The 27,881-nt window shown below is 37.0% G+C and overlaps 2 protein-coding genes across 5 annotated transcripts; one reads left to right on the top strand and one right to left on the bottom strand.

Annotated features, from left to right (window-relative positions):
* Nucleotides 1-101: 101 nt before the first annotated feature.
* Nucleotides 102-13,222, bottom strand: arfgap1 (ADP-ribosylation factor GTPase activating protein 1). Of its 4 annotated transcripts, none has more exons than XM_040158947.1 (13): nt 12,976-13,222; nt 10,565-10,629; nt 9,900-10,009; nt 9,337-9,508; nt 8,876-8,976; nt 8,694-8,780; nt 8,471-8,585; nt 8,310-8,366; nt 8,139-8,171; nt 6,882-6,938; nt 5,300-5,359; nt 4,316-4,371; nt 102-4,202 (listed from the first exon to the last, which is right to left on the bottom strand). In XM_040158947.1, exons 2-13 carry the CDS (start codon nt 10,622-10,624, stop codon nt 3,863-3,865), a joined length of 1,248 nt encoding a protein of 415 aa, XP_040014881.1. In that variant the 5' UTR covers nt 10,625-10,629; nt 12,976-13,222; the 3' UTR covers nt 102-3,862. The 4 variants fall into 4 exon arrangements, with proteins under 4 accessions (XP_040014881.1, XP_040014879.1, XP_040014880.1 ...); XM_040158945.1 differs by having other exon boundaries at nt 10,565-10,634; nt 12,976-13,221; XM_040158946.1 differs by lacking the exon at nt 12,976-13,222 and adding an exon at nt 12,704-12,885 and having other exon boundaries at nt 10,565-10,634.
* Nucleotides 13,223-15,880: 2,658 nt separating this feature from the next.
* On the top strand, nt 15,881-17,326 carry LOC120807257 (ammonium transporter Rh type B-like). The gene has a single exon (XM_040159036.1). The coding sequence runs from the start codon at nt 15,881-15,883 to the stop codon at nt 17,324-17,326; it is 1,446 nt and encodes a 481-aa protein (XP_040014970.1).
* Nucleotides 17,327-27,881: the final 10,555 nt, after the last annotated feature.

Raw genomic sequence — 27,881 nt, 5'->3', positions numbered from 1 at the left:
CGCTTTGATATCTGGTTAACAAGCTAAATTTTGCTGTATCGATCCCTAGAGTCTACAGCACACAGACAATAAGTTAAAAAATATTAATAATAATAATTGCATTCACATCACAATACATTTTTATTTAACACAGAAACCATGTTTACAGGAAGAATATCCATAGCTTCAACTGAGTATGTAACACTGGCTCACCTCGAGGAATGGCTGCTGGTGAAACTTGAAGGGGCAAGCAGACAATTGCACTTCAATTCACTGAGGAAACAACTTTTGAAAATCAAAAAACAGCTGAATGTATTTAGCTCCACGTTACATCTCATGCATAACATCAAAAATAGTATTTCTGACATAACAGTTTCATCATAAACAGAGACATACCCAATCTCAAATGTTCGACAGGCACAGACACTGAGCTAAACTGTTGCTCTGGAAAATTGAAGTTTAGAATTAGATTCAGATTATGTGGCAAAAGTACATCAGATTTTTTTTTTTTTTTTTAAAGTAATAATCATCACCTGAACTCAAAATCTATTGGATGCATTTCATTCAATAACACATTCTGCAATTTAACCATGAATGATGTGTACCAGTAACCCCAAAAAAATATTCACCAAAAGTGAAACTATGGTATTTTTGAACTACAAGCTCTCTTACAGATTTCAGACAAGTGACTGTTCAGTAATTTCCCTTTGTAAACTGTTCGATATTAGAGCACAAAGTCTTCAATTTATTTCCTGGCAATTTCTATGTTTTATGTCATACATTATAAAATAAAAAGAAAAATACAAAATAACTGACAAGGTTTCAGTTATGAAAAGTGAAGTTGAGGGTTACAATTTATAATTTGACATTATTTTAGATGATGACCTACATGACATGTACATGACACACAAGCCAACCAACATCAGTATCAACAGAAAGCAAACACAGCTTTTTAAGGCATTTAACACATGACCATACATGAGGACGATGACTGCAGAGGTTAAGTGACACAAATGTTCCAGGAGTGATCAGTTTGTTTGTTTTTTTACATCATTGCGTTGTCACTGAAAAAAACACAGCAACACTGTGGACCAATCTTTGCTGTTTGCTGTTACACACTGCTTTGCTGTTACAAAGACAAAATGAGTCACAGCAAACCAAGCCTGCTATAATAAGGTCTACATCAAAACCATGCTGAAAGGTTAAGAGAAAACAAAAAACACGTTCACTACTGGGTACGCATCTGTAAACTGAAGACTTCTTGGAGGTAGGAAATGGTAATGGAATAAAGTCCCCAGGAGTTATCCTTCACTAGTCAAAACCTGTGATAGTAAAATGTCATCTTTGCCTATTATGAAGCCCAATGACCAACAACAGAAGTCCAGCAAAATGGTATAACACCCTAATAACAAGCAATCCAGCAGCTATATTGCACTGGCACACTACTCTGATTACTGAGCGGCTAATTACTGACTTCTGGCCAATGAGCGCACACACCAAGCCTCAAAGAATTAGATGCAAAATAAGCATGTTAAAATTTCATTAACTTTAGACTCTATTGTCAAAGTTCAAACTAATTTAGACAAATCAAAGCCAGAACTCTGTTGAAATTGGTTCAATTGAATCTAACTTGAATTTAGTTTGAGCGCTTTGCATCACTTATGAAGACTGAGCATCTGTAGATTACTAAATATACAAACAAATTCAACATAACAGTCATTAACAGTAGGACAAAGTCGCAACACTCTGTTATAGGGAATTAAAGGCCACATAGGGAAGGCAGGTGCTATAAATTTGGCCTCATTCTAAACTTCGACAGCTCATTTAAATTTTAAGATTCCAAGACTAATAGGCTCCATATTCGATTTCACACTGATTGCATTTCTACTTGTTAAAACAATGAGTTTTTCATGATATACTTGTATCTACAATGAGCAGTGTAGGTGTAGCTGCCATTTAATCTGACTGAGGGACTGAGGGATGCACTAGGTTGATTTAATTCATTCATAACAAGTGTTTTGACAGCTACAGTATGACCATCTAAGCATCCAGCATATATTGAGCCACATTAATATTACTCCACCATTCAAATATTAATAGGAGTGTGAAGACATCTGTGACACCAAGCCCTCACAATACATAACAACCAAGGGGCATTGACACAGATGTAGAGAACAGTTCACACAGAGTTGCTTCACATGAGATGAAATTTACACACGACCTGTCAGTTCAGCTGAGGTCACAAGTTACAGGCTCACAGGTTCGGCAGTTACAAAACCATGCAGGTAACAATCTAAAGTCTACAGTTCCCATCTGTGTCTAATTATTTAAACACAATTCGCATATAATACGTATAGCAGATAACCCAGCAATCATTAAATTCTATGTGAAATTATCTACAATAAACTATATATAATCTTTAAACTCCAATTATGTAAAATATCCAAAATGTGTGGGTCTTCAAAATAAAGTTCGGTAATTATGAATAAAACTACCACTAATGTCCAACAAGTTTCTTTCATAATATGAGCCATTACTTGCGGTTTCTAAGACTCAGTTGGAGAATGCATGTTTGTCATAATGCCTGGCCCAGCGTGAGCCTGGTTTAAACCACTTTAAAGCAGTTGAGTACAGCCTGTCCTGACTGTGTGAACTCTAATTTGAAACATTATCAGTCAGCTTTAAGATCAGATAAAGAAAATCAAACAAATATAAGGCATATTATTGCAAAGATCCCAATTTTAGCTGTGAAGTAAAAAAGGAGTATGTGATAAATCATTACTTGTGGGGATGCATAACAACAACAAAAATAATATGATGTTGGGGATGTGCTTTTAAGAATATTTTATCTGTCACTGAAGACCTTTGGAATGACTGTATTTGAATGGGAATTGCATCATCATCTGTCTGATATTAAGTACATCCATTTTGATAAAAATGTAACTTGTGTAAGTCAGCCTGTCTTCATGACATCACTGTGATACATCAATTAATCCTAAAGCAACTTCTAAGCATCCTGTTGTAGAATTTTCTGGTCCTGGTAACATGATAAAACCCTTTGACTATTTGCACATTTTAATAAAAAACAAAAAACAAAAGAAAAAAAAAATATAAAAGTAATAAAGCCCATATTACATATTAGATTGTTTAATCTTAAATTGACATATCCACCCAGATTTTGATTAATGATAGCCAATTTGTTACATTACAACATTTTATGACTACAGTAAGAAAATGGCTCAATTCTATCAAAAATGCTTTTCAAAATCAATTTTACAAAAACAAAATGTGCCAACAGTCTAGGGGAAGAGTAAGTCAATTTGATCCAACACACAGAAATGAATGTGATTAGTGTTTAGTCAATCATACTGTATTTACAAGGATTCGTATTTACAATGTCAGATTCTCTATCTCATGCGTCATTTTTTATGTTGTGAATTGAAAACCAGTATCATTAAACCCATTATACAGTATGAACACTATCTTATTCACCAGTATTATATTTGGGGCGTCCAGGCAGTAAATTTATGACCATATCTACACCGATTCATCGTAATTCCCTTTGATGAAGGTAATCTACAATAATATACATGACTGCAAGTCAATATAGTTGTATTTTTTAAGAATATTCATTTACTAATGAGCTCAATCTAACTCTGGGCTTCATTCATTGTTTCTTGGGTGTATAATAAATATATTTTTGAATGGATTGACTTAGGAACTCAGCGGAGGCAGCTCTTCCCTGAAAGTGCCAGTGAGATGAAGAGAGAGAGAGAGAGAGAAAGAAAGAGAAAGAGAAAGAGAGAGAGAGAGAGAGAGAGACACACACAGAGGGAAAAGGCCAGAAAAAGGGAAAAAGGTGAGATGTATGGTTATGAGGTCACTACCAGTCTGCATTACCCCAGGTGTCCTCAGCAGGTTTTGTGGGACTCTTCTTCGTCTTACCATCCGCGTTTTCCCAGTTGTTGTCCCAGGCCTCCCAACTCTCCTCTGTGCTGTGTTTGTTGTTGGACGCTGCTTCGGAGCCCCAATTGTCCCAACTGTCAGAGCTCTTCTTTGCGGAATTATCTGCGATGGTCCAGCTGTCACTGCTGGGAGATTTCTTGGCCTTTAAGGAGCTGTTGCTGCCAAAGGTTTCCCAGAAGTCCTTTGAGACTGGCTGGCTTGAACTGCCCTGGTATCCCTCAGTGGCATCCATGTTCTGATAGCTTTCTCCAGCAGACCTGAACATAGTCAAAACATGAAGAAATGCTTGAATAGTTCATAAAGTTATATCACATATTACAAATTATTTTGTATGTGGGAGTTTTTAAAATTGTATAAATTGTTATCATACCCATCTTCTGGTTTTCCCGAGAAGAGGTTAGTCAATTTTGCACCAGCTCCCTGAAACTACGGAAAAAGGTAAACTTGGGTAAACAAAATTTCGATGCAATTGTTACTTGAAGGTTAAAACATAATAACTTTTTAAGAAATAAATGACTAATACATAGTATTTTACTTTATCTGAAGACTAAATCCAAAAGCTACTAAAATTACCCCCTTGTGGTTGTATGCCTCCCGCCAACCAGTCAAGTTGCAGTCTGTCCAGACTCTTATATATGTAGTGAAAACTTTGAAGCAATTTAATAAATGGTAGTAAGTGTATTTTGTCAAGATTAAGGTGTACATTTTTGAGTTATGGCCAAAAACATGTTTAGTGAGGTCACAGTGACCTTAACCTGTGACCTTTGACCACCAAAAATCGACTCAGTTCATCCTTGAGTCTAAGTGAAGGTTTGTGGCAAAGTTAAAGAAATTCCCTCAAGGCATTCCTGAGATATTGCGTTCATGGGAATGGGACGGACGGATGGACAGACGACCCGAACACAGCTGTTGCCGGAGGGGAGGCATAAGAACTATATCATGGTAAAAATAACAATTGAAGGACCTTAAATATAATAAACAATCAATATTAAGTACACAACAAATTAACAGATTGTGCTATAGTTTAAATTTTAGCTATAGAAAGAGAGGCAGTAATGCCAAAACTGCTCACAAATGCTTATTTTCTAACACAGTACTCACCACCAGAATAATAATGGCAGCAAGAAAAATGAGAGATTACATTAAGTTAGTATTGTTCATTGTACATTCATCATTACAGCAAAACCAGTCTCCTTGGAGGGTTAGTGTTGTGGGGGACTGCCTCTGCAGTTTTTGCACATCTGGACTGAGAGGCCCTGGTGTAATCAGACAGGTATGAGAGAGAGCTACTGTCCCCTGACTCAGGAGACTGCTTTTGCACATTCGAAGCATGGCAGCGGTCTGCCCATCCTACCTTGTTTGCCAGCCCAGTGATGCCGACTGTCATTTCATCTAGCAATTTGCCATCTTTCACCTGGATTAATGCAAATTGGTTGATGCAAATTATTATTAAAAACTAATAAAAACAACAGCCACCTTCGAAATAAGTTTGTCAAACTGAACATGTAGTGAGTTTGTTTTTGATTGTGAAAAAAGCGAATACGCGTGTTTGGTTAAGGGCACTGATAATCAACATGAGAAAAGAATAACATTGTTTTAGTCTAACAAAAGGTTATTCATCATAAGACAGAAATACTCCAAAGTAATGCAGCTACTACCATTTCACAAGAGAGTAAGAATACTGTTACAAAAGCATGTTCTATAGGTAACTTAAATCACCAATGCCAAATGTACATTAGAAGACAAAAGCATTTTGTTTAATGTTAGTCTCTCACTCACTGGCCTTTCCATCGACCAAACCTAGAGAGTAAACAACCATGCAGCAGGGTGAAAAACATTTTCTTTGAATTACAAAAGTAAACTTATTTCATCATCTTGTATTTTGATTACTGAACATTAGCATGTTTTCTTACTGCTACATAGGCCTCATTTGACATCATTAGAAGACACCCAGGAGATGCTCACTTGACAGAAAGAGTCAGAGCAGCTATGCGGAAGCATTTATGTGGAAAACGGTCACCATGATTTTAGGGATGGTGACATTATTTAGTTCATGCATTTGCCGAAAAACAAAGCTTATTTCTACGCAAAAGCTCAATCACACTGCATCTGCAAAGCCAGTGAGCAATTAACTGTCAACTGAAGAGCTCCAGGTTGTGTCATTTTGTGTTCACAAAAACAATATCTCACTGAGTGTTAGAAGCCTCAGCACCAAGACTGTGGCATATTATCTTTTGCCACAGTCCAGTGAAGCTTGGCTTAGATTTTTGGCCAAAATTTGAATAAGATCTTTGTATTAAATATAGATTTCCTTGTTTCTGAAGGTGGGTGTAGACCAGTTTGGAACCTGAATTGACGACTGACATTTTTTCAAATGCAGAATTAATATTATGATTTCAACATTTGAGGCCAATGTAGCATGGTCTATTTTAGTGTTAAGATGGCTCATCGTGAAATGTAATATCCAAACCTACTTTAATTGCTATTTACAAAACAGGTTTATAACGTTCAAATGAGAATAGGAGGATGATGTAATTTTTCTGCAAACAGAAACTCTGGAGTGAAAACTGAATGCCTTGAAATGAGGCCTGATGTGAACAAAGACTTCAGGCTCCTAAAAATATTTAAATGCACTTTCGAGCCTTTTCCAGTGACTGTTGAGAGTTCACACTGACTCACACCCATTCCCAAAGAAACAGTTTGCAGCTGTATTGCTTCGGGAAATCTCATGGTTGAGTTACTGACTCAGAAAGACAATGGTTTGATAGTGTTTCTTTGAAACCACAGCTTTTGTCGTTTAGTGTAAACTGGCATAAAGCAGATAAAATGGAAGAGACAAGCAGTGTAGAAAATAGCACATTCACATCTGAAGCTGTTTTTTTTTCTAAAGCACTGCACCCCACCACCAAATCAACAACTTCAAACATCAATGTTACCTTTTCTTGGGTAGGTTTGATAACATTCTCATTTAATGTCTGTCCTAACTCTGTGGCCTAGTTGGAAGTCAGAGGGGAGAATTCACTTGAATGAAACACAGTTTAACATTCACAGTAGTGCAAGACACTGAGCTGCTTGTTCTGCAGTTGCATAAAGTGACCCATCATTCCCATTCACCATGATACCAAACAAGCACTTAGAGGGTGTAGTGGTTCAAAATACTTGCATCATTAGTGTAAACCTCTCTGTAGAGGCATCACTGCATACATGCTTTTTTTCTGTGTAGTTTAGTGAAAGATTATCAGCCTTTTAAGTGTACATCTGTAATTCCAGATATTAAAAGACAACATCTTTGCTTTTTACACTGCCTCCTAAATTCTGCAGAGTAACATGTCGTATAAAAGGTTTATGATTTTTCCAAGGATTGTTTTCTTGTTGCCTTATTTACAGACAAAGAACAAAATAGCAGCCAACACCTACAAAAAAAAAAAAAAAAAAAAAAAAACGCTAAATGTTGCTACTTACAGTATTGAGTTCAGCTGAACTCTCAAAAATTCAGGGATGTGTACTTAACTTTTTTACATGACCATTACACCTCTTCAGCACTGTTTTGCAGTCAACACAAAAACTGTCATGCATGAATGGATAACCCATTTTCAATGGATGTGAGTGAACAACATTTCCATATTAGGGGTAGGAATTAAAGGCAATCCCCATCCCATAACATGTTCCATCCCATAATACAGTTACCAGCTGTCTTTCACAGGTTATCCATAAACTCAAAGTACAGGTGACAAGACAGACACAATGCCTTGTGTTAGTATATTCAAGCTGAAGCATGTGAAGAAGACATTCAAAATGTTTGTTTTACTGAAAAACTAACAAAATGACAAAATTAAAGAACACGGGTAATATGTATCTTTAAAAAATAAAAATGGGAAAAGCGCCATGCACCTATTATCTGCTTTACCGGTTCTGGGGGAGCTTTATACCCCTTTAACTACATCCAGAGAGAGCAAAGAGATATTAAAGTAGCCACATAGTTATTAGAGCTTAGAAGTTTACATTATATGTTAAGAGATTTACCAATAAAAATAGCATACAGTTTGTGATTATTAACACTCAAGTAAGAGGGGACCTCTTAATACAATACACATAATAAGACAGAGGAAACCTTGGTCATATGTAATTCTGACAGACAAAAACCTTTATTATCAGTACTTGTAAAAGGTTACACATGACTATATTAGTCTTACCTTTAAAGTTGCTTGGTTTGCTAGTTTAGTTGTCTGTTCGAGGGGGAAAAAACAAAAATAAAAATTAATGACTTATTTTTTCATCAGGGTTGTTATTTTTGTGCAGAAAATCTGACTTGATTTCAATGCTGCCCAAATAGGATACAGCATTTATTGCATAAATAAACTTACATTATCTTTAGCAATAGAAGCAAACTTGCTAGCTCCAACAGTGAAAGTGCTCCAACCCTGCCAAAAAAAAAAAAAAACAAGAACAGAGGAGAAATTGTCACAGAGTACAAAAAATACAACAGAAAGTACAACTAAGCCGAAAGATATGTATTGTGACCTACTGAATAAATAGAAGACATGGCGTTGTTCAGGAAGTCATCCTCTTTCTTCTCCGGGGTCACCGTGTTACCAAAGCCAACATACCGATTCTCTTGATTCCCACTGTAACCCCCTCCACTGAAGAGGCATTAAGAAATTTGTTTTTTTAAGAAAACACTGCATTTACAGAAAACAACAACAGAACAGTGAATAATGAAAGAAATTTCAAGAGTGACAGGCTTTTACCTCTGATAAGAGTTAACATCGTCACTCAACCAGTCTTCAAAAGCTTTGTCGCTAGATTTTGCTGAGTTTTGTCCAGGTCCTCCAGAACTGAATAACAGAAACACGAAACCACTGCTTTGACGGCTGTTCAGTATACGATTACACACAACTTGATTATATGTAAAAACTTCCTTCCCTCTTACCGATGAGAGGATGAAAGGCTCGTCTTGGGCTGAGGAGACGTCCAGTTTCTGGCAGGGGATGTCTCAATAGACCAATCCTTACCCTCTGCTAAGGTTGCAACCTGTCATATACAATGTCACAAGAATGTGAATTATTTTGATGAACAAGAAACACAGTATGTACAAGCTGGAAGCCTAATAGAAACCTGAGCCAACGATGGACCATTCTCCTCTTTGGTTCAATTGGTTCAATTAAAATGGACTAGGATCGTCACAAAAATCCAACCGATTGTTACTTGCTACAAAATGTATGTGTCTACAAAACTGCACAGAATCCATCTGTATGGTTTTATGAAAACCGGCTAGAGTGAGGATGTCATCATAAATGTGAAATGTTTAGGAAATGAATACAGCTGTGGTCTTCATTCAGCAAGAAAACTGAACATCTTCTAATCACAGACCTTTGGGTCAGCACAGCTCACCTTGTCCCTGAACAGTGCAGCAGCTCTGCTGTTGTATTTCTCTTGTAAAGTCCAGTTGGGATCATAATCATCTTGGAGTTCTAGAAACAAACGGAATTTTCCATTTCCTCCTGCCTTCATCTTCTCAAGCTCAATATCCTTCCACTTGTCCATGGTGACAGAGCGCACGAAACTGGGCAGAAGAGGTCAATTAAACATCATCAGGCTGTAATAGAGTTCAGTGGTAATGAATGACAGGAAGCCCTGGCTATTCTGGGTCGTTGCAGCTGTTGCTAACACTAGTCATTACAATAATGGGAACATATAGACGACTCATCCATGCATCCACAATTGGTCGTTCACCTTAGTGTTCTAATGACTCTTTTGATGTCCGTACTTATAATTGGTAGTAGATGAGTTTATCTAAAAGCTCCTTTATTAAGTTTTATTTCAGAGCTTGATGAATGAAACCATAAAAACCTTCAAAAATCAGTGTCATCACTGATGTTTCTGAGTTTAACAGATTCCAAATATCCCATGTGAACATCTCAAGTCACCAACTGCATATGTTTCAAGGTCTTTACCTGAGATGTACTCCCAGGCCTCTGTGCTTGCCAGAGCACTCAAGACAAATCCATATGCCATAGGTCACACTAACCCACTGAGGGTTGAAAGCCCCGCATTCAAAACACAGCTGAAAAAAAAAAAAGAGTAATGATTTTATGTATTATTTTGTAAAAAAAATGATGTAATATTTGCTTTAACAAACTAATGCTACAAAACATTTATCAAAACCTTGCATTACAACATTGTACATAAACATTTCATAGTGGATGAGATTGTTGGGAGCACAGACCTTTTTTTATGTTAAACGTTTAAAAGACAAAAAAATGAAATAGTATAAGGTACCTATTTTTAATTCAAACATTTACTTGAGTCGATGTTTAAACATGAAGCTTTTTTCTTAGTACATTTATTTATAGGTTAGGAGACATTACAGAATATCTGCCCACTGCTATTGCCAAAGCTGCAGTCCAACAAAATGTCCACTGGAGGTGAAACTCCACCTCAAATTAGTCCCACCATTTATTTGAAGAACGATGAAAGCAGGGAAATTTTGTGAAGGGTTGTGGGAAGGTGCTAGATTGCAAGCCTCCCAAACACCTGCTACCTGCTACAGTATGTGAATTATAAGGCTCCAGTGAGGTGACACTATTTTGACTAAGAATGAGTTGCTCTGAGGACTTACATTATTCTCATCCTCGGTTCTCACTTCCTTCAGAACTCTTCTGGTCCTTGGACTCGCCATTTGACCTATACTGAAAGAAAATGGTAGAGGATATTCTTAACATCTACACCTAATTATCAAAGCAGATTATCAAAATATTCATCTAAATCTGTTCGAAACAACAAATCATACACATGGGAATAATTCCTCCTGGACCCAACTTTATGCTACCAAGCTACATCTTGAAGAAATAGCCTACCACTGAATAACACAAGGGCTCTATATCCCATACTGATATTACATCTTCCTATTGGATTGTCTTTTCCAGAGACAATCCACCCTAAAATAGAAGTGACAAATTATTATTATTTTTTTTATATATATATATATATATATATATATATATATATATATATATATATATATATATATAACAGAGGTCAGTTTTTAATTTGTGCACTTGAACCAGTCTCTGCAAAAGCTGAACAGCAGAGAGAGAGAAACTGCTTTGATGGTGTCATCTGAAACAAAGCTGGACATGCTCCACGGACACCAGCCTTGTCTGAGATTAATTGTGTCTCGTCTGGAAAGTGGATGAAAGCAGGAGGCTGCAACCAGCGTTGAGTAACAAAAAGCTGCAACAAAGCCTTCCCCAAGGGTACAGGAAGTCAGCTAAATATTCATCAGACTGTGAGTTACAGCTTATATTTGACTTTTTTTTAGATCAGAAATAATTATTGTTTACTGATGTGGATGATCTGAGGGATAAGACGTATAAGAATTCCATTTATCATTATATTTTGTGATTAACTGATATCGGATTTACAATGAAATATAACAGGGCAGAAAAGCTAATCCTGCCAGGACTGTACACAGTCCTGGATCATGGCTAAAAAGTTGGAACCTGTGAATTTTCTGCAGTTTTTGATAAATGGCCTAAATAATTAACTGATGGTTACAAAATATGTTGTCAACTAATTGTCAGTGGCTCATCTAAGCAGTTAACCAAGTAATTGCTTAAGCGAAAACTCTCAGAATCATGAGTGTTTACTCTTTCTTTTGAAATAAAGGATACATCTGATGATTATATGTTCCTTTTTGTCAACAAATCCCATGAAAACCAACAATGAACTGATCCTAATAAGTAGTCTATTTAGCCCCATACACACTTGGTGCACACTAGAACACCGAGTGTGTATTAATGGACGGCTAAAATAGACCCAAACAAAAGGACTATTTACTCCTGTTGAAATAACATTTGCTACAAACTACAGTGTAAAGATTTAGTTTAAGACTAAGAAAGAATGGGGTAAGGGCTGAGTCCCAGAAGAGGTCAGGGAAGTTAAAGTATTGCGAGATGGACTAATACTTTATTGATTGTATTTTTTTTTTTTCATATTATCAGTTGACAATTAGAAAAAATAATAAACTATTTCAGCTTTATCCTGTAAACTGTAGGTTTTAACTGATTAATTTAGTTTATGAAATTTAAGAAAACTGTAAAGAAAAAAACATCACAGATGTCTGGAGCAAAAGGGGACATTTTCAAATTGTCAGTTTTGTCTGACCAATTTACAATGATATACTAAACTAAAGAGAATAAAAGCCTAATGTGAAAGCTGGAACCAGTACACGTTTGGCATTTATGCTTGATAAATGACTTAAAGATGAATCCGTTGAGATAAATTGAGGGATTCGTTTGTTGTTAATCAGTTAATCCATGAACGAAGTGATCTTTCAGCAGTAGTTTAAAGATAATGACATCACTATCCAAATATCACTGGAGCAGTCCAAGATACTGCATTACTTCTGTTATAAGGTGGATAGTCATTTGAACACAGTGATTCTCACAGACAGGTGAATATGAGGGAAAATACCGGCAAACAAAGGCCTCTTGACCAAGGACTGTTTCTCGTCTCGACCAAGCACTGGAGATTTCGGGAGGTGTCTCGGGTCAAACTTATTGATTTTGGTGGGTATTCGGTCAGATAACGTGAGATTTCATTTGTAACCAAAGGCACGGTTTTGAATTCGTCATTTTTTAACAGTCAAGTTTTCTCTTCAAACGAAGCCTAAATGCAAATAGATGTAATTATATGAATATCGGTTAAAGAACTATGAGGCCATGATAACTTCTGTTTCTTAGATAAATTCACTCACTTAATGGTCACAGAACTGCAGTCGTGTCAAGGCTCCTCGACTCGCAACAAACACTACAGATCATCACACAGCGGGTGACGTGTATTTTTAACAATACACGTCCAAAACATGATGACGATGAGGATTTAGCGATGTTTGTGCTTCAGGCGATGATTAAAAGCCGATTTCAGGACGGACATCGCAACGAAATGTTAGGACATTTCAGTGACTCGACATGGTAGCTGACTGGCAATGCTAACGTTAGCTGCCGACCGAGCTAACTGATCCGTTACCTGTCTGTGATTGATGAACAAGAAGACGCTGTTTTCAGAGGGTCTGCCGGCTCCGCTGATCGACTCTACGAGGGCTTTTTTTTTTTTTTTTTTTTTTTGCTTCTGTCGCGGAGGCACAGCAAATGTTATACTGTCACACAGGTGTGTTTTAAAATGGACTGTTGATGTTAAACACCGGTAGCCATGTTCCTGTTTGCATACGTTGGCAGTGCAGAGCACCATGGGAGCCCGTCCTCCTCCTCCTGTTTGTTTTTTTTTTGTTTTTTTCTCACTCTCTTTTTCTGTCTCTGCTGCCTCCACTGCCTCGGAGTGTGAATATGAATGTGAAGCAGGCTACATTTCTTTTAAAGCAACGCCTCGTACAAAATCCACAAAATTTAAAAAAAAAAAAAAAAAAAGTTACCTATTACCTCCCGCTGCCAGATCTAGAAAATAATGACTTTCTAGGCTAAACTTTGTACTCCCTTTTTTTTCACAGCCGACATTTTGACTTTTCATTGACAGAAATGCACAAGTGTCACCAATAACATTAACAATGGCTCCGATGTATTCAGGTGTATCCGCAAGACATGACAGTGTGACAGTGAGGCAGCATGTAAAATACAATACCAGGACCCTGAAACTGAAGCAGCTAAATGGATTCAGTCATTATTAGTCTAAATGTCTTCCATGAAAATGGCTTGTTCGTGGTAGTCTCCTTTTCACGCCTAACATAGCCGACCTAGGCCACTTTCTTTGCTTCATGTAAAGCACTGTGTTTGGATAAATATACCTTGCCATGCTTTGATTCTTCACTGTAATTACATAATCTATCTTACATGCTTAATATTTTCAACATAAATGGAGCAACTTGATGACCAGCAGTTTACAGTAAGCATCTAATATGTAGCCTCAACCATAATTTCGCTTGCCTCTCGCTCAGCACCCACAGCTGTGTTATGTCCTTCCACGTTTTCTGTCATATTTAGTTTCTAATGTCAAGAACTATCCAATAAAGGCATAAGCCACACTTTAAATCTTAAAAATTGTTTTGTTGAGCTACAAAATAATATTGCAACACACTGCTAACAATTGTGGGCTCATATAATTGAAATGAGCACCGTCGTTACATCTTTACTGTTGGCACAGACTCCCCTATTTAACACCTCCAACTATCAAGAAAAAAATTACCTTGGTGCTATATAATACGCTTGTCGGTTTATGAAACATCATTCCAACAAGTCAACTATAAACTGAAGCCAACTGTTCTCCCTCATTTCAGACTAATAGTGTGAGTATAAGTGCACCAAAATTCCACATGGCTTACTTTATTTTTTCTGATACCTCTGTCTACTAGCCATCATACTTTTTAGTAGTATTTTAGCAACTCAAGAACCGTACAAGTGTCTTGTCTAAAATTTGTTCCTGACAAATTTGGTGGACCCACAATAATCTACAAACATTCTAAACTACCTGCCTTCTCATGGTAACAGACTGTAGGTTTTAATATAACTGTTAATACAACAGGTTGCTTGGATTGTCCCAAATGTTTTTAATATTTTTGACTGGCAATCGGAAAAAAAAGTCTTAAAACATTACGTTTGGCTTTGGTATATGAAACTAGTATTGGTAAAATTGAAATCACATTTGACATTTTATTCTATAAAAGGGTCACCAGACCTTTATCAGGAAATAATGGGCACAGTAAAAAAAAAAAAAAATCAGAACTTTTAGAAGCCTTAAATGTTTGTTGTTTGGTAGTTTTGATTTAATATCAACTGTCCTCCGTAAACCCATCAGTGATGACATTCATGGTGCATATTATCATAGTGTATTATTATCATTTAACAAATACAACACACATCAGTAATAATTGTCAAAGGCATTGCAAATTAGATTTCATATACCAAAAGTATAATGTGAGAAAAGTGAAGGTAATTGTGAATAAAACTGAAATTCAATAACTGCTGAGTGGCAGAGCATTTACTGCCAGAATGCTTTTGCTTTTGTTGTGTCAAATTCTCTCAAGGTTAACAAGGTTTACTTATTATCATTATTATTATTATTATTATTATTATTAATATTAATATTGATAGTTGCCTATGATCTCAGTAACCCTTTTTGTTGGGTCAAATCTAAACAAGGAATCAGTGATTTGACAGGTTTAAACATTAACATGGTAAGTACTTGACATTAATTGAACCTCAGAAGAGATTTGATCAAGGAGAAGGAGCTGGCAAACTGACTTGATCAACAGAGAATCAGAGAGTCAGCAATTTTTGACTGGTCAATTATTTTAAATTTCTTCTCCAATCAAAAAAATGCTTTACCTATTGTTACTCCACTTGGATGTTCGACTACACTGTGCAGAATGATGTATATACAGAGTTTTAGGCTTTAATAATCCATACTAATCATTTCAGAAAAGATCACACAACTAATTCATCTCAGTATAATTTACTATAGAACTAACCATTTAAAGATGCAGGAAATGAACAATCGAATATTTTGCTCTTACCGAGACACCAGCTGTACTTCTTTTCCCAGCCAGAAATGCAATGAGAATGAGCCAAAATTGAACATTCTGTAGTAAACCTAGTACCAGTGAGTGAGCCTATGTTTTACAGTATCTTTAGTAATCTTTCATTTTCCCTAGCTCATCCTCTTAAAATCTACTTTCAGAGATTTAACTTTAGACCAAACTGTGATGAAAAACCTTAGACAAGGAGAGAAGGTTAATTTTGAAGAATCTGAGGGATTCAATTACAGTCTGCATTCAAGGTACTGCAGTGTTAAAATACTGTGTCCTGGGGTTAGGCTCTTTAACCAATGTCATTAGCTGTTCTTATCTGATAAAATAGAGGCATAAAAGGGATGTTGTTGCAGCTGGGGGAGCTACTCTCTGGACTGTGAGTTGTGCATCGTCATGAATGCATCTACAAGCTTGAAGGTGCGCCTGCCGGTGCTCGTGCTGGTGTTGGAGGTTGTCATTCTGGCTCTTTATGCTGTCTTTGTCACCTATGACGACAATGCCAACGCTAAGCTGCAAAACAATGAGACCAATCCAATGGAGAACTCCCTGTATCGTGACTATCCCTTCTTTGCCGACGTGCAGGTGATGATCTTCGTAGGCTTCGGTTGCCTGCTGGCCTTCTTCCGATTCTACGGCTTCAGTGGAATGGTCTTCAACTTTCTTACAGCTACATTTGCTATCCAGTGGGCGATCTTGATGCAAGGTTTCTTCCAGTTTTACTATGATGGTAAAATTCATCTGGGGGTGATCAACCTGCTGAATGCAGAGTTTGCCTGTGCTGTGGTGCTCATCTCCTTTGGAGCTGTGCTTGGAAAGACCAGTCCTGTTCAGCTCCTGGTTATGGCTTTGCTGGAGATTCCTGTCTTTGCTGTGACTGAGTGGGCTGTATTGAAATACATTAGAATCAATGATGCAGGGGGCACTATTCTTATTCACCTGTTTGCCTGCTACTTTGGTCTAGGAGTGACATTTGTTCTGTACCGCCCGAGCCTGAACGATGGACACGCTAAAGAGATAACCAGTTATCATTCTGACATCCTCTCTGTAATGGGAACCCTGTTCCTCTGGGTGTTCTGGCCTTCGTTCAACTCTGCTCTGACCTTTAAGGGTGACGATCAACACAGAGCAATACTCCACACTTTTATAGGTCTAAGCTCATCCACTATCACTGCCTTTGCACTCTCTGCAGTGTTTAACAAGAGAGGTAAGCTCACAATGGCTGACATTCAGAATGTGACTCTGGCGGGTGGTGTGACTGTTGGTGCTTCTGTGGATATGATGATTTCTCCTGTAGCTGCATACGCCCTGGGCATCATGGGCTGTACTGCGTGTTTCTTAGGCTACAAGTACCTGACTCCCTTTTTAGCCCAACACATGAGGATCCAAGACCAGTGTGGGATTCACAATCTGCATGGGCTCACTGGCCTGATATCGTCCACAGCAGGAATCTGTGCTATCCTCTTAGCCACTGAGGAAACCTATGGGCCCAGCATGTACCAGATCTTCTCCCATCGTGCTCCACCCGAGGGAGATCCTAGGCTGCTGGAGCTGCAGACACTGATTCCGGGGCTGAAGCCGGGTTTGGGCCGTACTGCACAGGAACAAGCTCTCTACCAGGTTGCAGCTGTCTTCTCTACCATTGCAGCATCTACAGTTGGTGGGCTGCTCACCGGTTTGGTCATGAAGTTGCCCTTCATGGCATCCCCAGCTGACACGGACTGCTTTGATGATGAGATTTTCTTTGACATGCCGTCAGACTTTGACAGTGTAGAAGTCCTCAAGACCCCCATAAGCTATGATGAAAAAGAACAAAGCAAGTGTATGAACAGCAAAGTCTGAGGTGTCAAACAGAGGTATTTAGCATACAGTAGAGGTTCTTGTAAAAATGAGGAATTTCATTTTTAAATTGTTCATTACAACTATTTCAAAATATAGATATTTGTAACACTTGTCTGCAAGTGTTGCAAATGTTGAATTGATTATTTTACCTGATGGAGAGGTAAAATATACTTAGGATTTGAGGTGTTCCTTCACAGATAGCTGTTCTCATTGTTCCATTCGGAATTCTGTATGTAAAATTGAAATGGACAAGTAATATTGTGAAATGTTACCGCTATCAATAGTGAAGATACATAATGTAATTTATTGTTGTATGTATGTTATTCATTTCTTTTGAAGTAAATAATTTTTAAAAATACACTATGTCTTTTAATTATTTATAACATCTGTTGTAGTAGCACATTTTCTAGGGAACACATTTAAGCCATGCTCTCACAAACTGATTTTATAAAATCATTAGCTTCATTTCATTTTTCCATTTTACTTTACATTTATAAATAATTGTAATTCAGTGGTTACTGCATGAGTCATCCTCACTAACTGGTCATCATTATCCTTGTGGTATGAGTCAGTATGCTGGAATGAAAAGCTGTTAGCTGTTTAGTAATGTATATTTGGCATGGATCACCTCCTGTGTGTTCCGGTGCATGCTTGATTACGGACTCTACCAAACCTAAAAAAAACTGAAGCAGAAGAAAAGCATCAAAACAGCATTTCTAACAATATGAGATTTTTAAAATGGTAATCTTGAGGAGAACTGCAACACTTGCTGCTTCACTGTCTGAGGGCACTAAGTGTACACTTTAATTCAAATAGGTTATCAGTTCCCATTAGCCATATAAAGCAGACTATGCAATAGACAATACAACAGTATCGTAATTAAACTATTAGGTTATTTTAAAAATACAATATAGAAAAAAAAAATAACATTTTATATGCTTTTCCATAGAGAAGGATCTAAACAATGAAATATATTACATATTGATTTATGTAATATATAATTTAATGATATCCCCATTGATGTAGACTCATCACCAAGTTTAAGTTTAACTCAATTTGCACCAGGAACTAATCCATCCCTCATCTCTTTTCTTGTGCCACAATTTACTGACCTTTTGTAAGTACTGCCTGTGTTTACATCTGATGTGTAGGAATGCATATGCCCTGCTTTGAAACTAGTAATGTTTGAATACTTGAATTGATGTGTGTTGCAAAACCATTCCACTTTCAATAATTCATATCTTTTCAGTGTCATTTCTCAATGTGAGTTAGTTTCACAATTTTCACTATGCATGTATAATTGACATGGAGTTGTAACCGTTTTTAACATAACAGTCACCCATATTCCACATTGGGTCATTTTGTTGCATAACACCAAAGGTGAAAGGGTGCTATTTTTATCTGAAGGTTGTAAAATGTAGCTGATGGTGGTCAATGAGTTAAAAAAAAAGAAAAAAAAATCACCACAACAAACAATGAATTACAGTAAATCAGGCATCATCTGATCAATTAACAAGCCACAAGACTCAGAATCTGACCAATACTCTGCTATGGGCCCAGATTGATGGGTATTCAAAAAGTATTGATACCCAGCTCTATTAATACAGTATGTCCTGGTCATGCTAGTAAAAGAGTTTAAAACATCAAGCACGGCAGATATCATTATCTCACTAACTAATAAACACCTAATAAGTGCCAAAACTCTTGCCAACTTTTCTGAAGATCAAAGCAGAGTGACCTCTGGATTCCTCAGGTAAAAAGTTCATTGATTTACATCGTAGGTGTACTTTACAATGAGAAAAAATATATAGATAAAAATCAACACAACTGTCTGTAGTTTATTTACAACTTTGTTTATCAAGCAATTATTGCGCCAATCCTTTTATTTAATTAAAGCTTAAACCAATATTCGTACCTTACTAAAATTAAAAACATGTTTGAGTCAATTAAAAGTTTATTGTGTCATGGAGACCATGAATATTAAATAACAGATAGCAGGTGTTGGTTTGTCCAGCCAGGATTGTGATTGCCTGCGTTAAAGTGCATGATATTTGTTACAATGGTTAATGAATAAAGAGCCTTATCTAATCATGAAATGCTCTATACAGTTCCCATGTAAATTGCATTATGTGTAAAGTTTACAACTCACAGAGTGATGATATGTACTTGGATATTGATTTAATCTTCTTCTTCATGCAAACCTCCTCCTCTCAAAGTGGTGTGTCATGTTTACAGATGATTTGGGGTACCAAATAAGCTTAAATAATATTACACTGGTCTGATTTAGTTCCATCAGATTTATCAACAACATCCCACCATTGCTAGTGTGACTACTTTGGAATTTTACATCTAGTAAGTAAATGATTGCAGTGGTCTATATGGTACGTGAAAATGCGATGGACATCATGACCTCTGGTAAAGATTTCAGTTCAGATTCTGACGGATGGCACTCATGTTCTTACCTCTCTCTATCTGCGTTGCTCTAACATTTTCTTTTTAACACTCAACAATTGATCGGATTTTTCAACATTTTTAGAGGTCCTACACATAGCGAAAACAAGGCCAAGAGTCTAGAGCCAAGCTGGCAGCTCTGTGAGGCTGTATTAAGGCACAGCAGGGCCCTGAGATAACTGCTAACGTCAGCATGCTAACATGCTCACTATGACTATGCTAACATCTTGATGTTTAGCAGGTATAATATTTACCACGTTCACCATCTTAATTAGCTCTAAACACAGAGTACAGCTGAGGCTGATGGGGATGGCATTAGTTTTGCAGGGATCTGTTCATAAAGAAAATGATGGTGCAAGATAAAAAATGAAGGGGTCAGCAAAGTTATTAGAATTCAACAACAACGACGAGCATACCAAATGTCATGCCAGTCCAGTAGTGGTTGAGGTATTTCACTTAAACACACAAATGTCAACCTCATGGTGCAGCTAGATGAAAAGTCAAGTGATCACCAAAGTCAGTAGGATACATCATCTTCGAACCATGAATGTCTGTACAAAAGTTTGTGCCAATTCATCAAGTAGATGCTGAGATATATAAGTGGATAATTGTGAAAACCTTGACCTGTTGTTTGCGGTAGATGAAAAATATCACGGCAATCCATTTAGTGGTGAAACAACAGACCGACCAACCCACGTATGGCTGTGCTGCTAGCATATTTAAAATGCATGAAAAATGTCTTGGTGCCAAATGACATGGTACACAAATGTCACCCAGGGGAAGTCTCATCAACAATCAAAATTTCAGAAATAAAAGGTCCATAGCAGTCTTTATTTTTTATTGGTAGTTTAACATTTTGTGATTTAAGTGTCTGTGCTTTTTGGCTTCTCACTCTTGTTCCATGACTGATTTCTAATCCCTGAATCTGAATTTGATTTGCAGTGATTTAGAAAGTGCTCACAATATTACAAAAAAAAATTAATGGAGTGCCATTCCCTTCCCATGTGTATGGCTCCGTTCTGCTGAAAGACAATGTTACTATTGTCCTGAAACTTTAGTCATCAATTTTTATGAAAGCTTATTACCTTCAACATTGATCATTGCTTCCTGAACTGTTATCACTGCCATCATAAATAAGATTGGGTGATGGAAAATACAAAGTACAGACCAAAATGACCTTTCTTCCTAGAAGCCTAATTGAATGTATGTATAACAATATATTTTGTTTTCATGGGTTGAAGCAATGAGTGAGGTGCAGTGAAAGTGTAAAATAAACATATAAGCAAGAGTATGTGCGTTTATTTTTTTAAATGTACGTCCGAGTTAATTACATTTTACAAAACTGAAAACTGAAATAATGACAAAAAGATAATAATAAAGGCTAACAAGGTCTACTTATTATCATTAGTATTAGTATTATTATTATTAATATTAATATTGATAGTTGCCTACGATCTCAGTAACCCTTTTTGTTGGGTCAAATCTAAACAAGGAATCAGTGATTTGACAGGTTTAAACATTAACAAGGTAAGTACTTGACATTAATTGAACCTCAGAAGAGATTTGATCAAGGAGAAGGAGCTGGCAAACACCACTGACTTGATCAACAGAGAATCAGAGAGTCAGCAATTTTTGACTGGTCAATTATTTTAAATTTCTTCTCCAATCAAAAAAATGCTTTACCTATTGTTACTCCACTTGGATGTTCGACTACACTGTGCAGAATGATGTATATACAGAGTTTTAGGCTTTAATAATCCATACAAATCATTTCAGAAAAGATCACACAACTAATTCATCTCAGTGTAATTTACTATAGAACTAACAATTTAAAGATGCAGGAAATGAACAATCGAATATTTTGCTCTTACCGAAACACCAGCTGTATTTCTTTTCCCAGCCAGAAATGCAATGAGAATGAGCCAAAATTGAACATTCTGTAGTAAACCTAGTACCAATGAGTTAGGTTGCATGAGAAATGTGGCATGCACACCATCCCTACACAAAAGTATTGTCATTTTTGATATGATGACAGACAGTGCCATCCTGTGGTGGCAGGTCAAGTTTTAAAAAGACCATTTTTGGCATGTTGGCATCCATAACCCTGCCCCTCTCAGAGATGGTTGGCATAGTCCTCTCCTGTGTCTGCAGTATTGACCATTTTGGTGCGTTGAGTTTGCACGGACGCATACAGATCGGACATGGTGGAGACAGCGTCTGTGTTGCCTTCATCTTCTTTCTCTGAGTCTGGTGGCACCCCTAACTGAACTATATCTGAGTACTGTATCTGTGGAGAGCTGCGGCCAGACTGTAGCATGGGAGGTTTCAGGGCCAGGTTGGCATAGCAGTCCTGAGTTTTGAACTAGAAGGAAAAATGAAATCAAAAATATATCAGCTTCGCTGAAGATTATACACACAAAACATGTTTACAGTGAAAATTTTAGCAAAGTTATTCTTTACATCCAAAACAATCCTGTCCTTACAAAGGCCTTCTGAACCACTGAACTGCCCTTTGTCCTTTATGACAAAGTACGGCAAAGTGTTGCTTAAAAGGTCAGTGATGTATGTGAGTCAATAGCAGATGCAGAGAATGATGAGGACCTACAGTAAAGGGATTAAATTTTCTATAAGTGGGTTTAAAGACTCTACCTGTGAGTTAGAATTGACTCTCTGTTGGTCCCTCAAAGATGAAGAGCTGAGTGATGAGTGCGGACGATCAACTACTGTGAATAAAGGCATGCCTATGGAGATCAACATCACACTGTAAACAGATGCAATTGTATAAAGGCATAGACACGCTCATACACAATGCACTTACTTGTTTGCATGTAGTTTATGTTTCCATAAATAGGATTATCTTCCATCTGTCTTGGGCTCTGACTTCAATTTTACATACAGAGAGGAGATATGTTTTTAAATTTTTAGTTTGGCAATGAATTCTAAACATGCAGACTGTTTTAAAGGGAAAATAATTTGCCCTTTCCTTTAAACGGTAAATAAATGGGCTACATACCTTCGTCTTATCCTTGGTAGAAATGTCCCTTTTCCTGGGGTATAATACATTCACCATCAGATACAGAAAATTAATTTGTTTTCACTGGAATTTTAAGAAGAAAATAATGCAATTACCTGAGCAAAATGTTGATACACAGCAAAAAATATTCAGCGATAGTGAGAGGACTAGCATCGCGCTCATAACTCCAAATAGCAATTGTATATGAGATGGCAGACAAAAAAAGTCCAGTCCCCAGTCTAGAAAAAGAGAAGGAAAGAACTATGTTTATTATGGATCATTTTAAATTATTAAACATCCCCCCCGACACAACACTTTTGAGTGGCAGGGGACTTTAAGTCTTCTTGAACAGCACAGACTGAATCCATCTTGACACTTGTCGATGACAGGCAAAAGCTACTACTAAAATCAAATAGGAAATTTATCAAATACAAAACAAAGAATCATCCTTCCATTATCTATGCCAGCTCCTATGCAAGGTTGTGAGGGCTAAGATATCCTAGCTCACACTGAGTGAGAAGTGGTGTTCCCACTGATCACACACACACACACACACACACACACACATACACACACAGCAGAAACATGTACACACACATAACAGACGGCCAACTGTTCACACATGCAATCACAGCTTCGCTACGTTTTCTCCCTTTTGAACAGTGGGAGAAAACCACAGACCTGCGTAAATCAAACAAAGCAAAGTTCACAAAGACCCCATTCGCACCGTCAGGTGACAGTGCTACACATGTTATTTTCATAAAGCACATAATAATGCATAAACGGCATTGCTACAGCATGAAATTTTAAAATAAAGATTTAAAATAAGGACAAAACAACTGGATGATACAGCTGGGATTATTCTATTTCAATTTATGTAGCTAAGATGGTCATTGCATGAGCCTCAAACAAGATTCGTGAAAAAGACAAAATAGTGGTGCCCTTAAGCACAAAATAGTGGTGCCCTTGAGCAAACGATTTGCATTGCCTCTTGCTTCAGTGAATCTGCTCATCAACAGATGTGGTTTTACCAGGAAGCTCACATGCATGAATGTGTAAACTGCTTGATTGCACAGTACACTAGGTTTTTGCTGCAAGTTTACATGCTCATAAAAACAGGTTGAACACGTTTGCAAAATCTTGTTCCAGTCCAGCATGCAGTGATATTTCTCTGAACCTACAATATGTCATGCTTGAGTGAAGTGCAATATTCAATCAATACACCATCTTTTTTTTGCTACACCACTACATCAAATGGAAGATGTATTGTGCAACATTTCATAGAAATTTCCATTGAATTCAGCTTGACATGATGTATTAGGTATCTTTGAAAGTCTTTGACATTAGTTCAAAGTTGTGTGGATGCCCAGTGTTTGTTTTAAGAATGGACCCATCTGAAGGTCCAGTTGGGTTAATTAGGTTAAAATTGCTAAAAAGATTATATTATTGTAGTTAAAGAAATGTGGCTATGGAAATGGCTGGCTTTCTGCAAACCCTATCTGTGACCATGTTTTTGGGTGAACACACAAGGAAAACTCATGTACTATACAAACAGGTCACATTATGTCTGAATATGATCTGGTGGTTATCTCTTATGAATATAAATCTATTATATAATGTGAACATTATTATTCTCATTTGGGTGGTTTGTTACTTCAGGACAGTATGAAACACATCCCCTGGATGATACTGCGTGTTGCCTTTGGGCAAAGCAGCACCAACCTAATTAACCCACCAAGTAATACTTCGACATGCCTCTGAACCTGTTACACTGACTGCTCTCATTTAGTTGTAGTTTCATCAGGGAGTTTCTGAAAGGAATAATTATATCACATTGTTTCCATGGTGGCATCACATTCATAGTCTGGGTCATTAACAAGTTGTCCAATTTACATTAGACATTAGTTGTAAAGTTTCAATAGCTCTGATGGATGGTGATTACATGACATGAACAGATCAAGTAGTCAACTGGTGATTTTCACTAATAAAATAATTTATGATGTGTCAGATCAGTTGTGTGTGTGTGTGTGTGTGTGTGTGTGTGTGTGTGTGTGTGTGTGTGTGTGTGTGTGTGTGTGTGTGTGTGTGTGTGTGTGTGTGTGTGTGTGTGTGTGTGTGTTTGGGGTGCTGAGGAGGATTTTTTGAGTTGGAGAGAGATGCATTTAAAACAAGCTGACCTTTTAGTCAAGTCATCCTGGCCTCTACAGAAAATAAATGTAATGAATGAAAAGAGGTCACGCACATGTACAAACCTCTTATTTCTGTCTTTTTTTTAATGTAATATGTTCCAGGGCGCACACATGGGCTTGTCTGACAAATTCATCCCACAGTTTTGTTTTTTTTTTTTTTGGCGTGGTACAGACATAATTTAATTAAAGCAGCTATAAACAACATTTTACAATACCAATGTATCAAATGAGAATGTGAAAACAATGTGACTGTGAAAGGGTTCACTTGATGAAGACACAGAGAATTACCACCCAAACCTGCAGCCTCCCCTCAGCTTTACGGGGCTTTACAGCTTTGTATTCAGTTCATTTTTTAGTTGTCCGGCCGCAACTTTACTGGTTCACTCTCAACGCTTTATGGCGTTATTTTCAGCCGCAGCAGGTAAGGTAGTGAGACATTATACTTCATTCATTACTTGGAAGCAAACACATCTCCAAATGAATGGTAATGTAATGAATTTTATTGCTCCACTATGTTAGCATGCCACTCAGTAATTTGGTCATAACCCATTTGGTCTATCGCTACAAGGGACTTTTTTTGCATTACACACATTTGAAGAGTTGTCAATTTAAAAATATTGTGTAGCGAAGCCTTAAAGTTGGCTGTACAATGGATGACTGAGAGCTGGTCATCAACCCTTCCCACACTAAACTGGAGAAACACACCACTCCCTGGGTTGCTACTGGTTTTCAATTTGTCATCACAGAAGCCCTGAGTGCTCTGTTGTGGCACACGAAGAGCTGGCAAAGTTGGAAAAGTAAAAAGAATCCCCATATACGTTCTCTTTTACGCTGTGTATTTATCTGTGAATTTGTCTATTTATTTCCCTTCTAAAACTCAGTTATCAAAATCTTGAAAAGGGGAGTTTTCCACTCCACTGTGGCCAAGTGCTTGCTCATTGTGAGAACTGTCGGGTTTCTCTCTATAATATTGTAAGTTCTTGACCTTCCTCTACTCTGCTTGGTGCTATATGAATAAAACTGAATTGAATTTAATTGAATAAATTCTACTTTATTGTTTATATATCTGATACCTCAGTGTTGGGATGATCTCCTGGCATGGATCTTCTCCATACTGAGAGCCCTATAGTCTTCACATGATGTAAATGTAGCATATTACCTTACGAGTTTTCTTTTGCCAGCTGCGATAAACCGTACTTAATGTCGCTGTATGTTGGCTGAAAAGCACTAAAATCCTTTCTAAAATAGGTGGTAGTGATTCCCCTGCATTATTTCGGTATAAATCTGGTGTAGTGAAGGAGCTCCAAGTTGCTCTTGTAAGTAATATCAAATTACTCCCAACTGCCAAATGATGGTCCGAGCATAAATGCTGAGCATCTTTGACATTTTAAAAGCAAATGTTGTAATTACCCTTTATGTCTCATTACATCAAAAGTTATCATTTTACAGCGGAGAGTTTTCATTCAAAACTTACCGTTCAGTTGTGTCCTATTGCAACAGAAAGCCATGATAATGAAGCATTCACCAAGGACAATTCTCTGTGTGTGTGTGTGTGTGTGTGTCTCTTTGTACACTGTATCTATGAAAACAGCATCAGCATCTGTTGCATGTTCATGCTCGCACAGTGTGATTTTTCAAAGACTGTTGACACATTACAGGATGTGTGCTTTTGCAGAAAACCACAGACTTTTTACAAGATTTACAAAAACATGAAAAAGCATCAGCATGTGAACCTCTACTAACCTCTACTCTAACAATATTAAGGAATGTGAACACAAGAACCTAGTATTTATTTTGTCGTATTTCTCTATTAAAATATGAATATTTCTTTCTTTTAAAGAAAACAAAGGTTCCTTCCTTTGAACTCACAACATACAAGGAAACAGGACATTAATATATGAAATAAAAATGATGCATTAACTGAACAGCCAAATGCAATGACACATTTGTTATAATGAGATCTCTTTATATTACTTCAAAGTAAGCCACAAGCTGGTAGGACAAAAATATACCAGTGACAATGACTTAAACTGTGGCTAACAGGTTTGTGTGAATTCCATTATCAGTGTAACACTCTCACCTCAGGAGCAAGATGGTGTTGATGTATTTTACTTTTCTCACAATGGCCTCAGAAACGGAAAAAAGAAGGAAACCTGTCTCTGTAGCCGGACCCGTGCCTGTGACGGTTGAGATCGTATGTAATGACTGTGTTTACATGCGAGCTAGTATCCAGTATACAATAATACAGTAATGTATCTGATTCTAATACCGTCTAGGTTCCTGATCGTCTTTTTGTGACATCGTGTGTTTGGATTCTCCACATCCTTCACAGCTCTCTGACTTTTGTGCTGACTGAGTCCCTTCGACATTTGACTATAAAGCCAATTTTTATTTTCGACTCTGGAATCGCATTACCACGCTCAATCAGTCATTCAGTTAGACTTTATTTGTATAGCACCTTTTATACAGCTTAGTTCAAAGTGATTCACAGTCAACTGATTAGCTGATAATAAGACAGAACACGTGTAGACCATAATAGAGTGAAATAAAAACTAGATTAAAAAGAAACTAGACAAAATACATTAAAAAGGCAAAACAAATAAAAATGTTGATAATGAAATACAGTAAAATAAATTTTAAAATCTATGATAATAATAATAATAATAAGAAGAAGAAGAAGAAGAAGAAGAAGAAAGTTAGATAACAGCTAGACTAAAAACTGGTTAAAATATTTTTTCTTAAATTGATAAAATAGAAAAAAACATAGTAATAAAATAACAGATTAAATAAAATAGAATAAAATTTAACAAGACAGGTAGGATAAAATAAGTGAATAATATAAAGTAAGTAATGACTATAAACCATGCTTAATCAAAAGCCAGGCTGAAGGCGTAGATTTTAA

The sequence above is a fragment of the Xiphias gladius genome, chromosome 21, assembly GCF_016859285.1.
Source record: "Xiphias gladius isolate SHS-SW01 ecotype Sanya breed wild chromosome 21, ASM1685928v1, whole genome shotgun sequence".
In the NCBI taxonomy this organism is placed as follows: Eukaryota; Metazoa; Chordata; class Actinopteri; order Istiophoriformes; family Xiphiidae; genus Xiphias; species Xiphias gladius.
The sequence above is the reverse complement of the archived record's forward strand: the minus strand, read 5'-3'. Positions and strand labels throughout refer to the sequence as shown.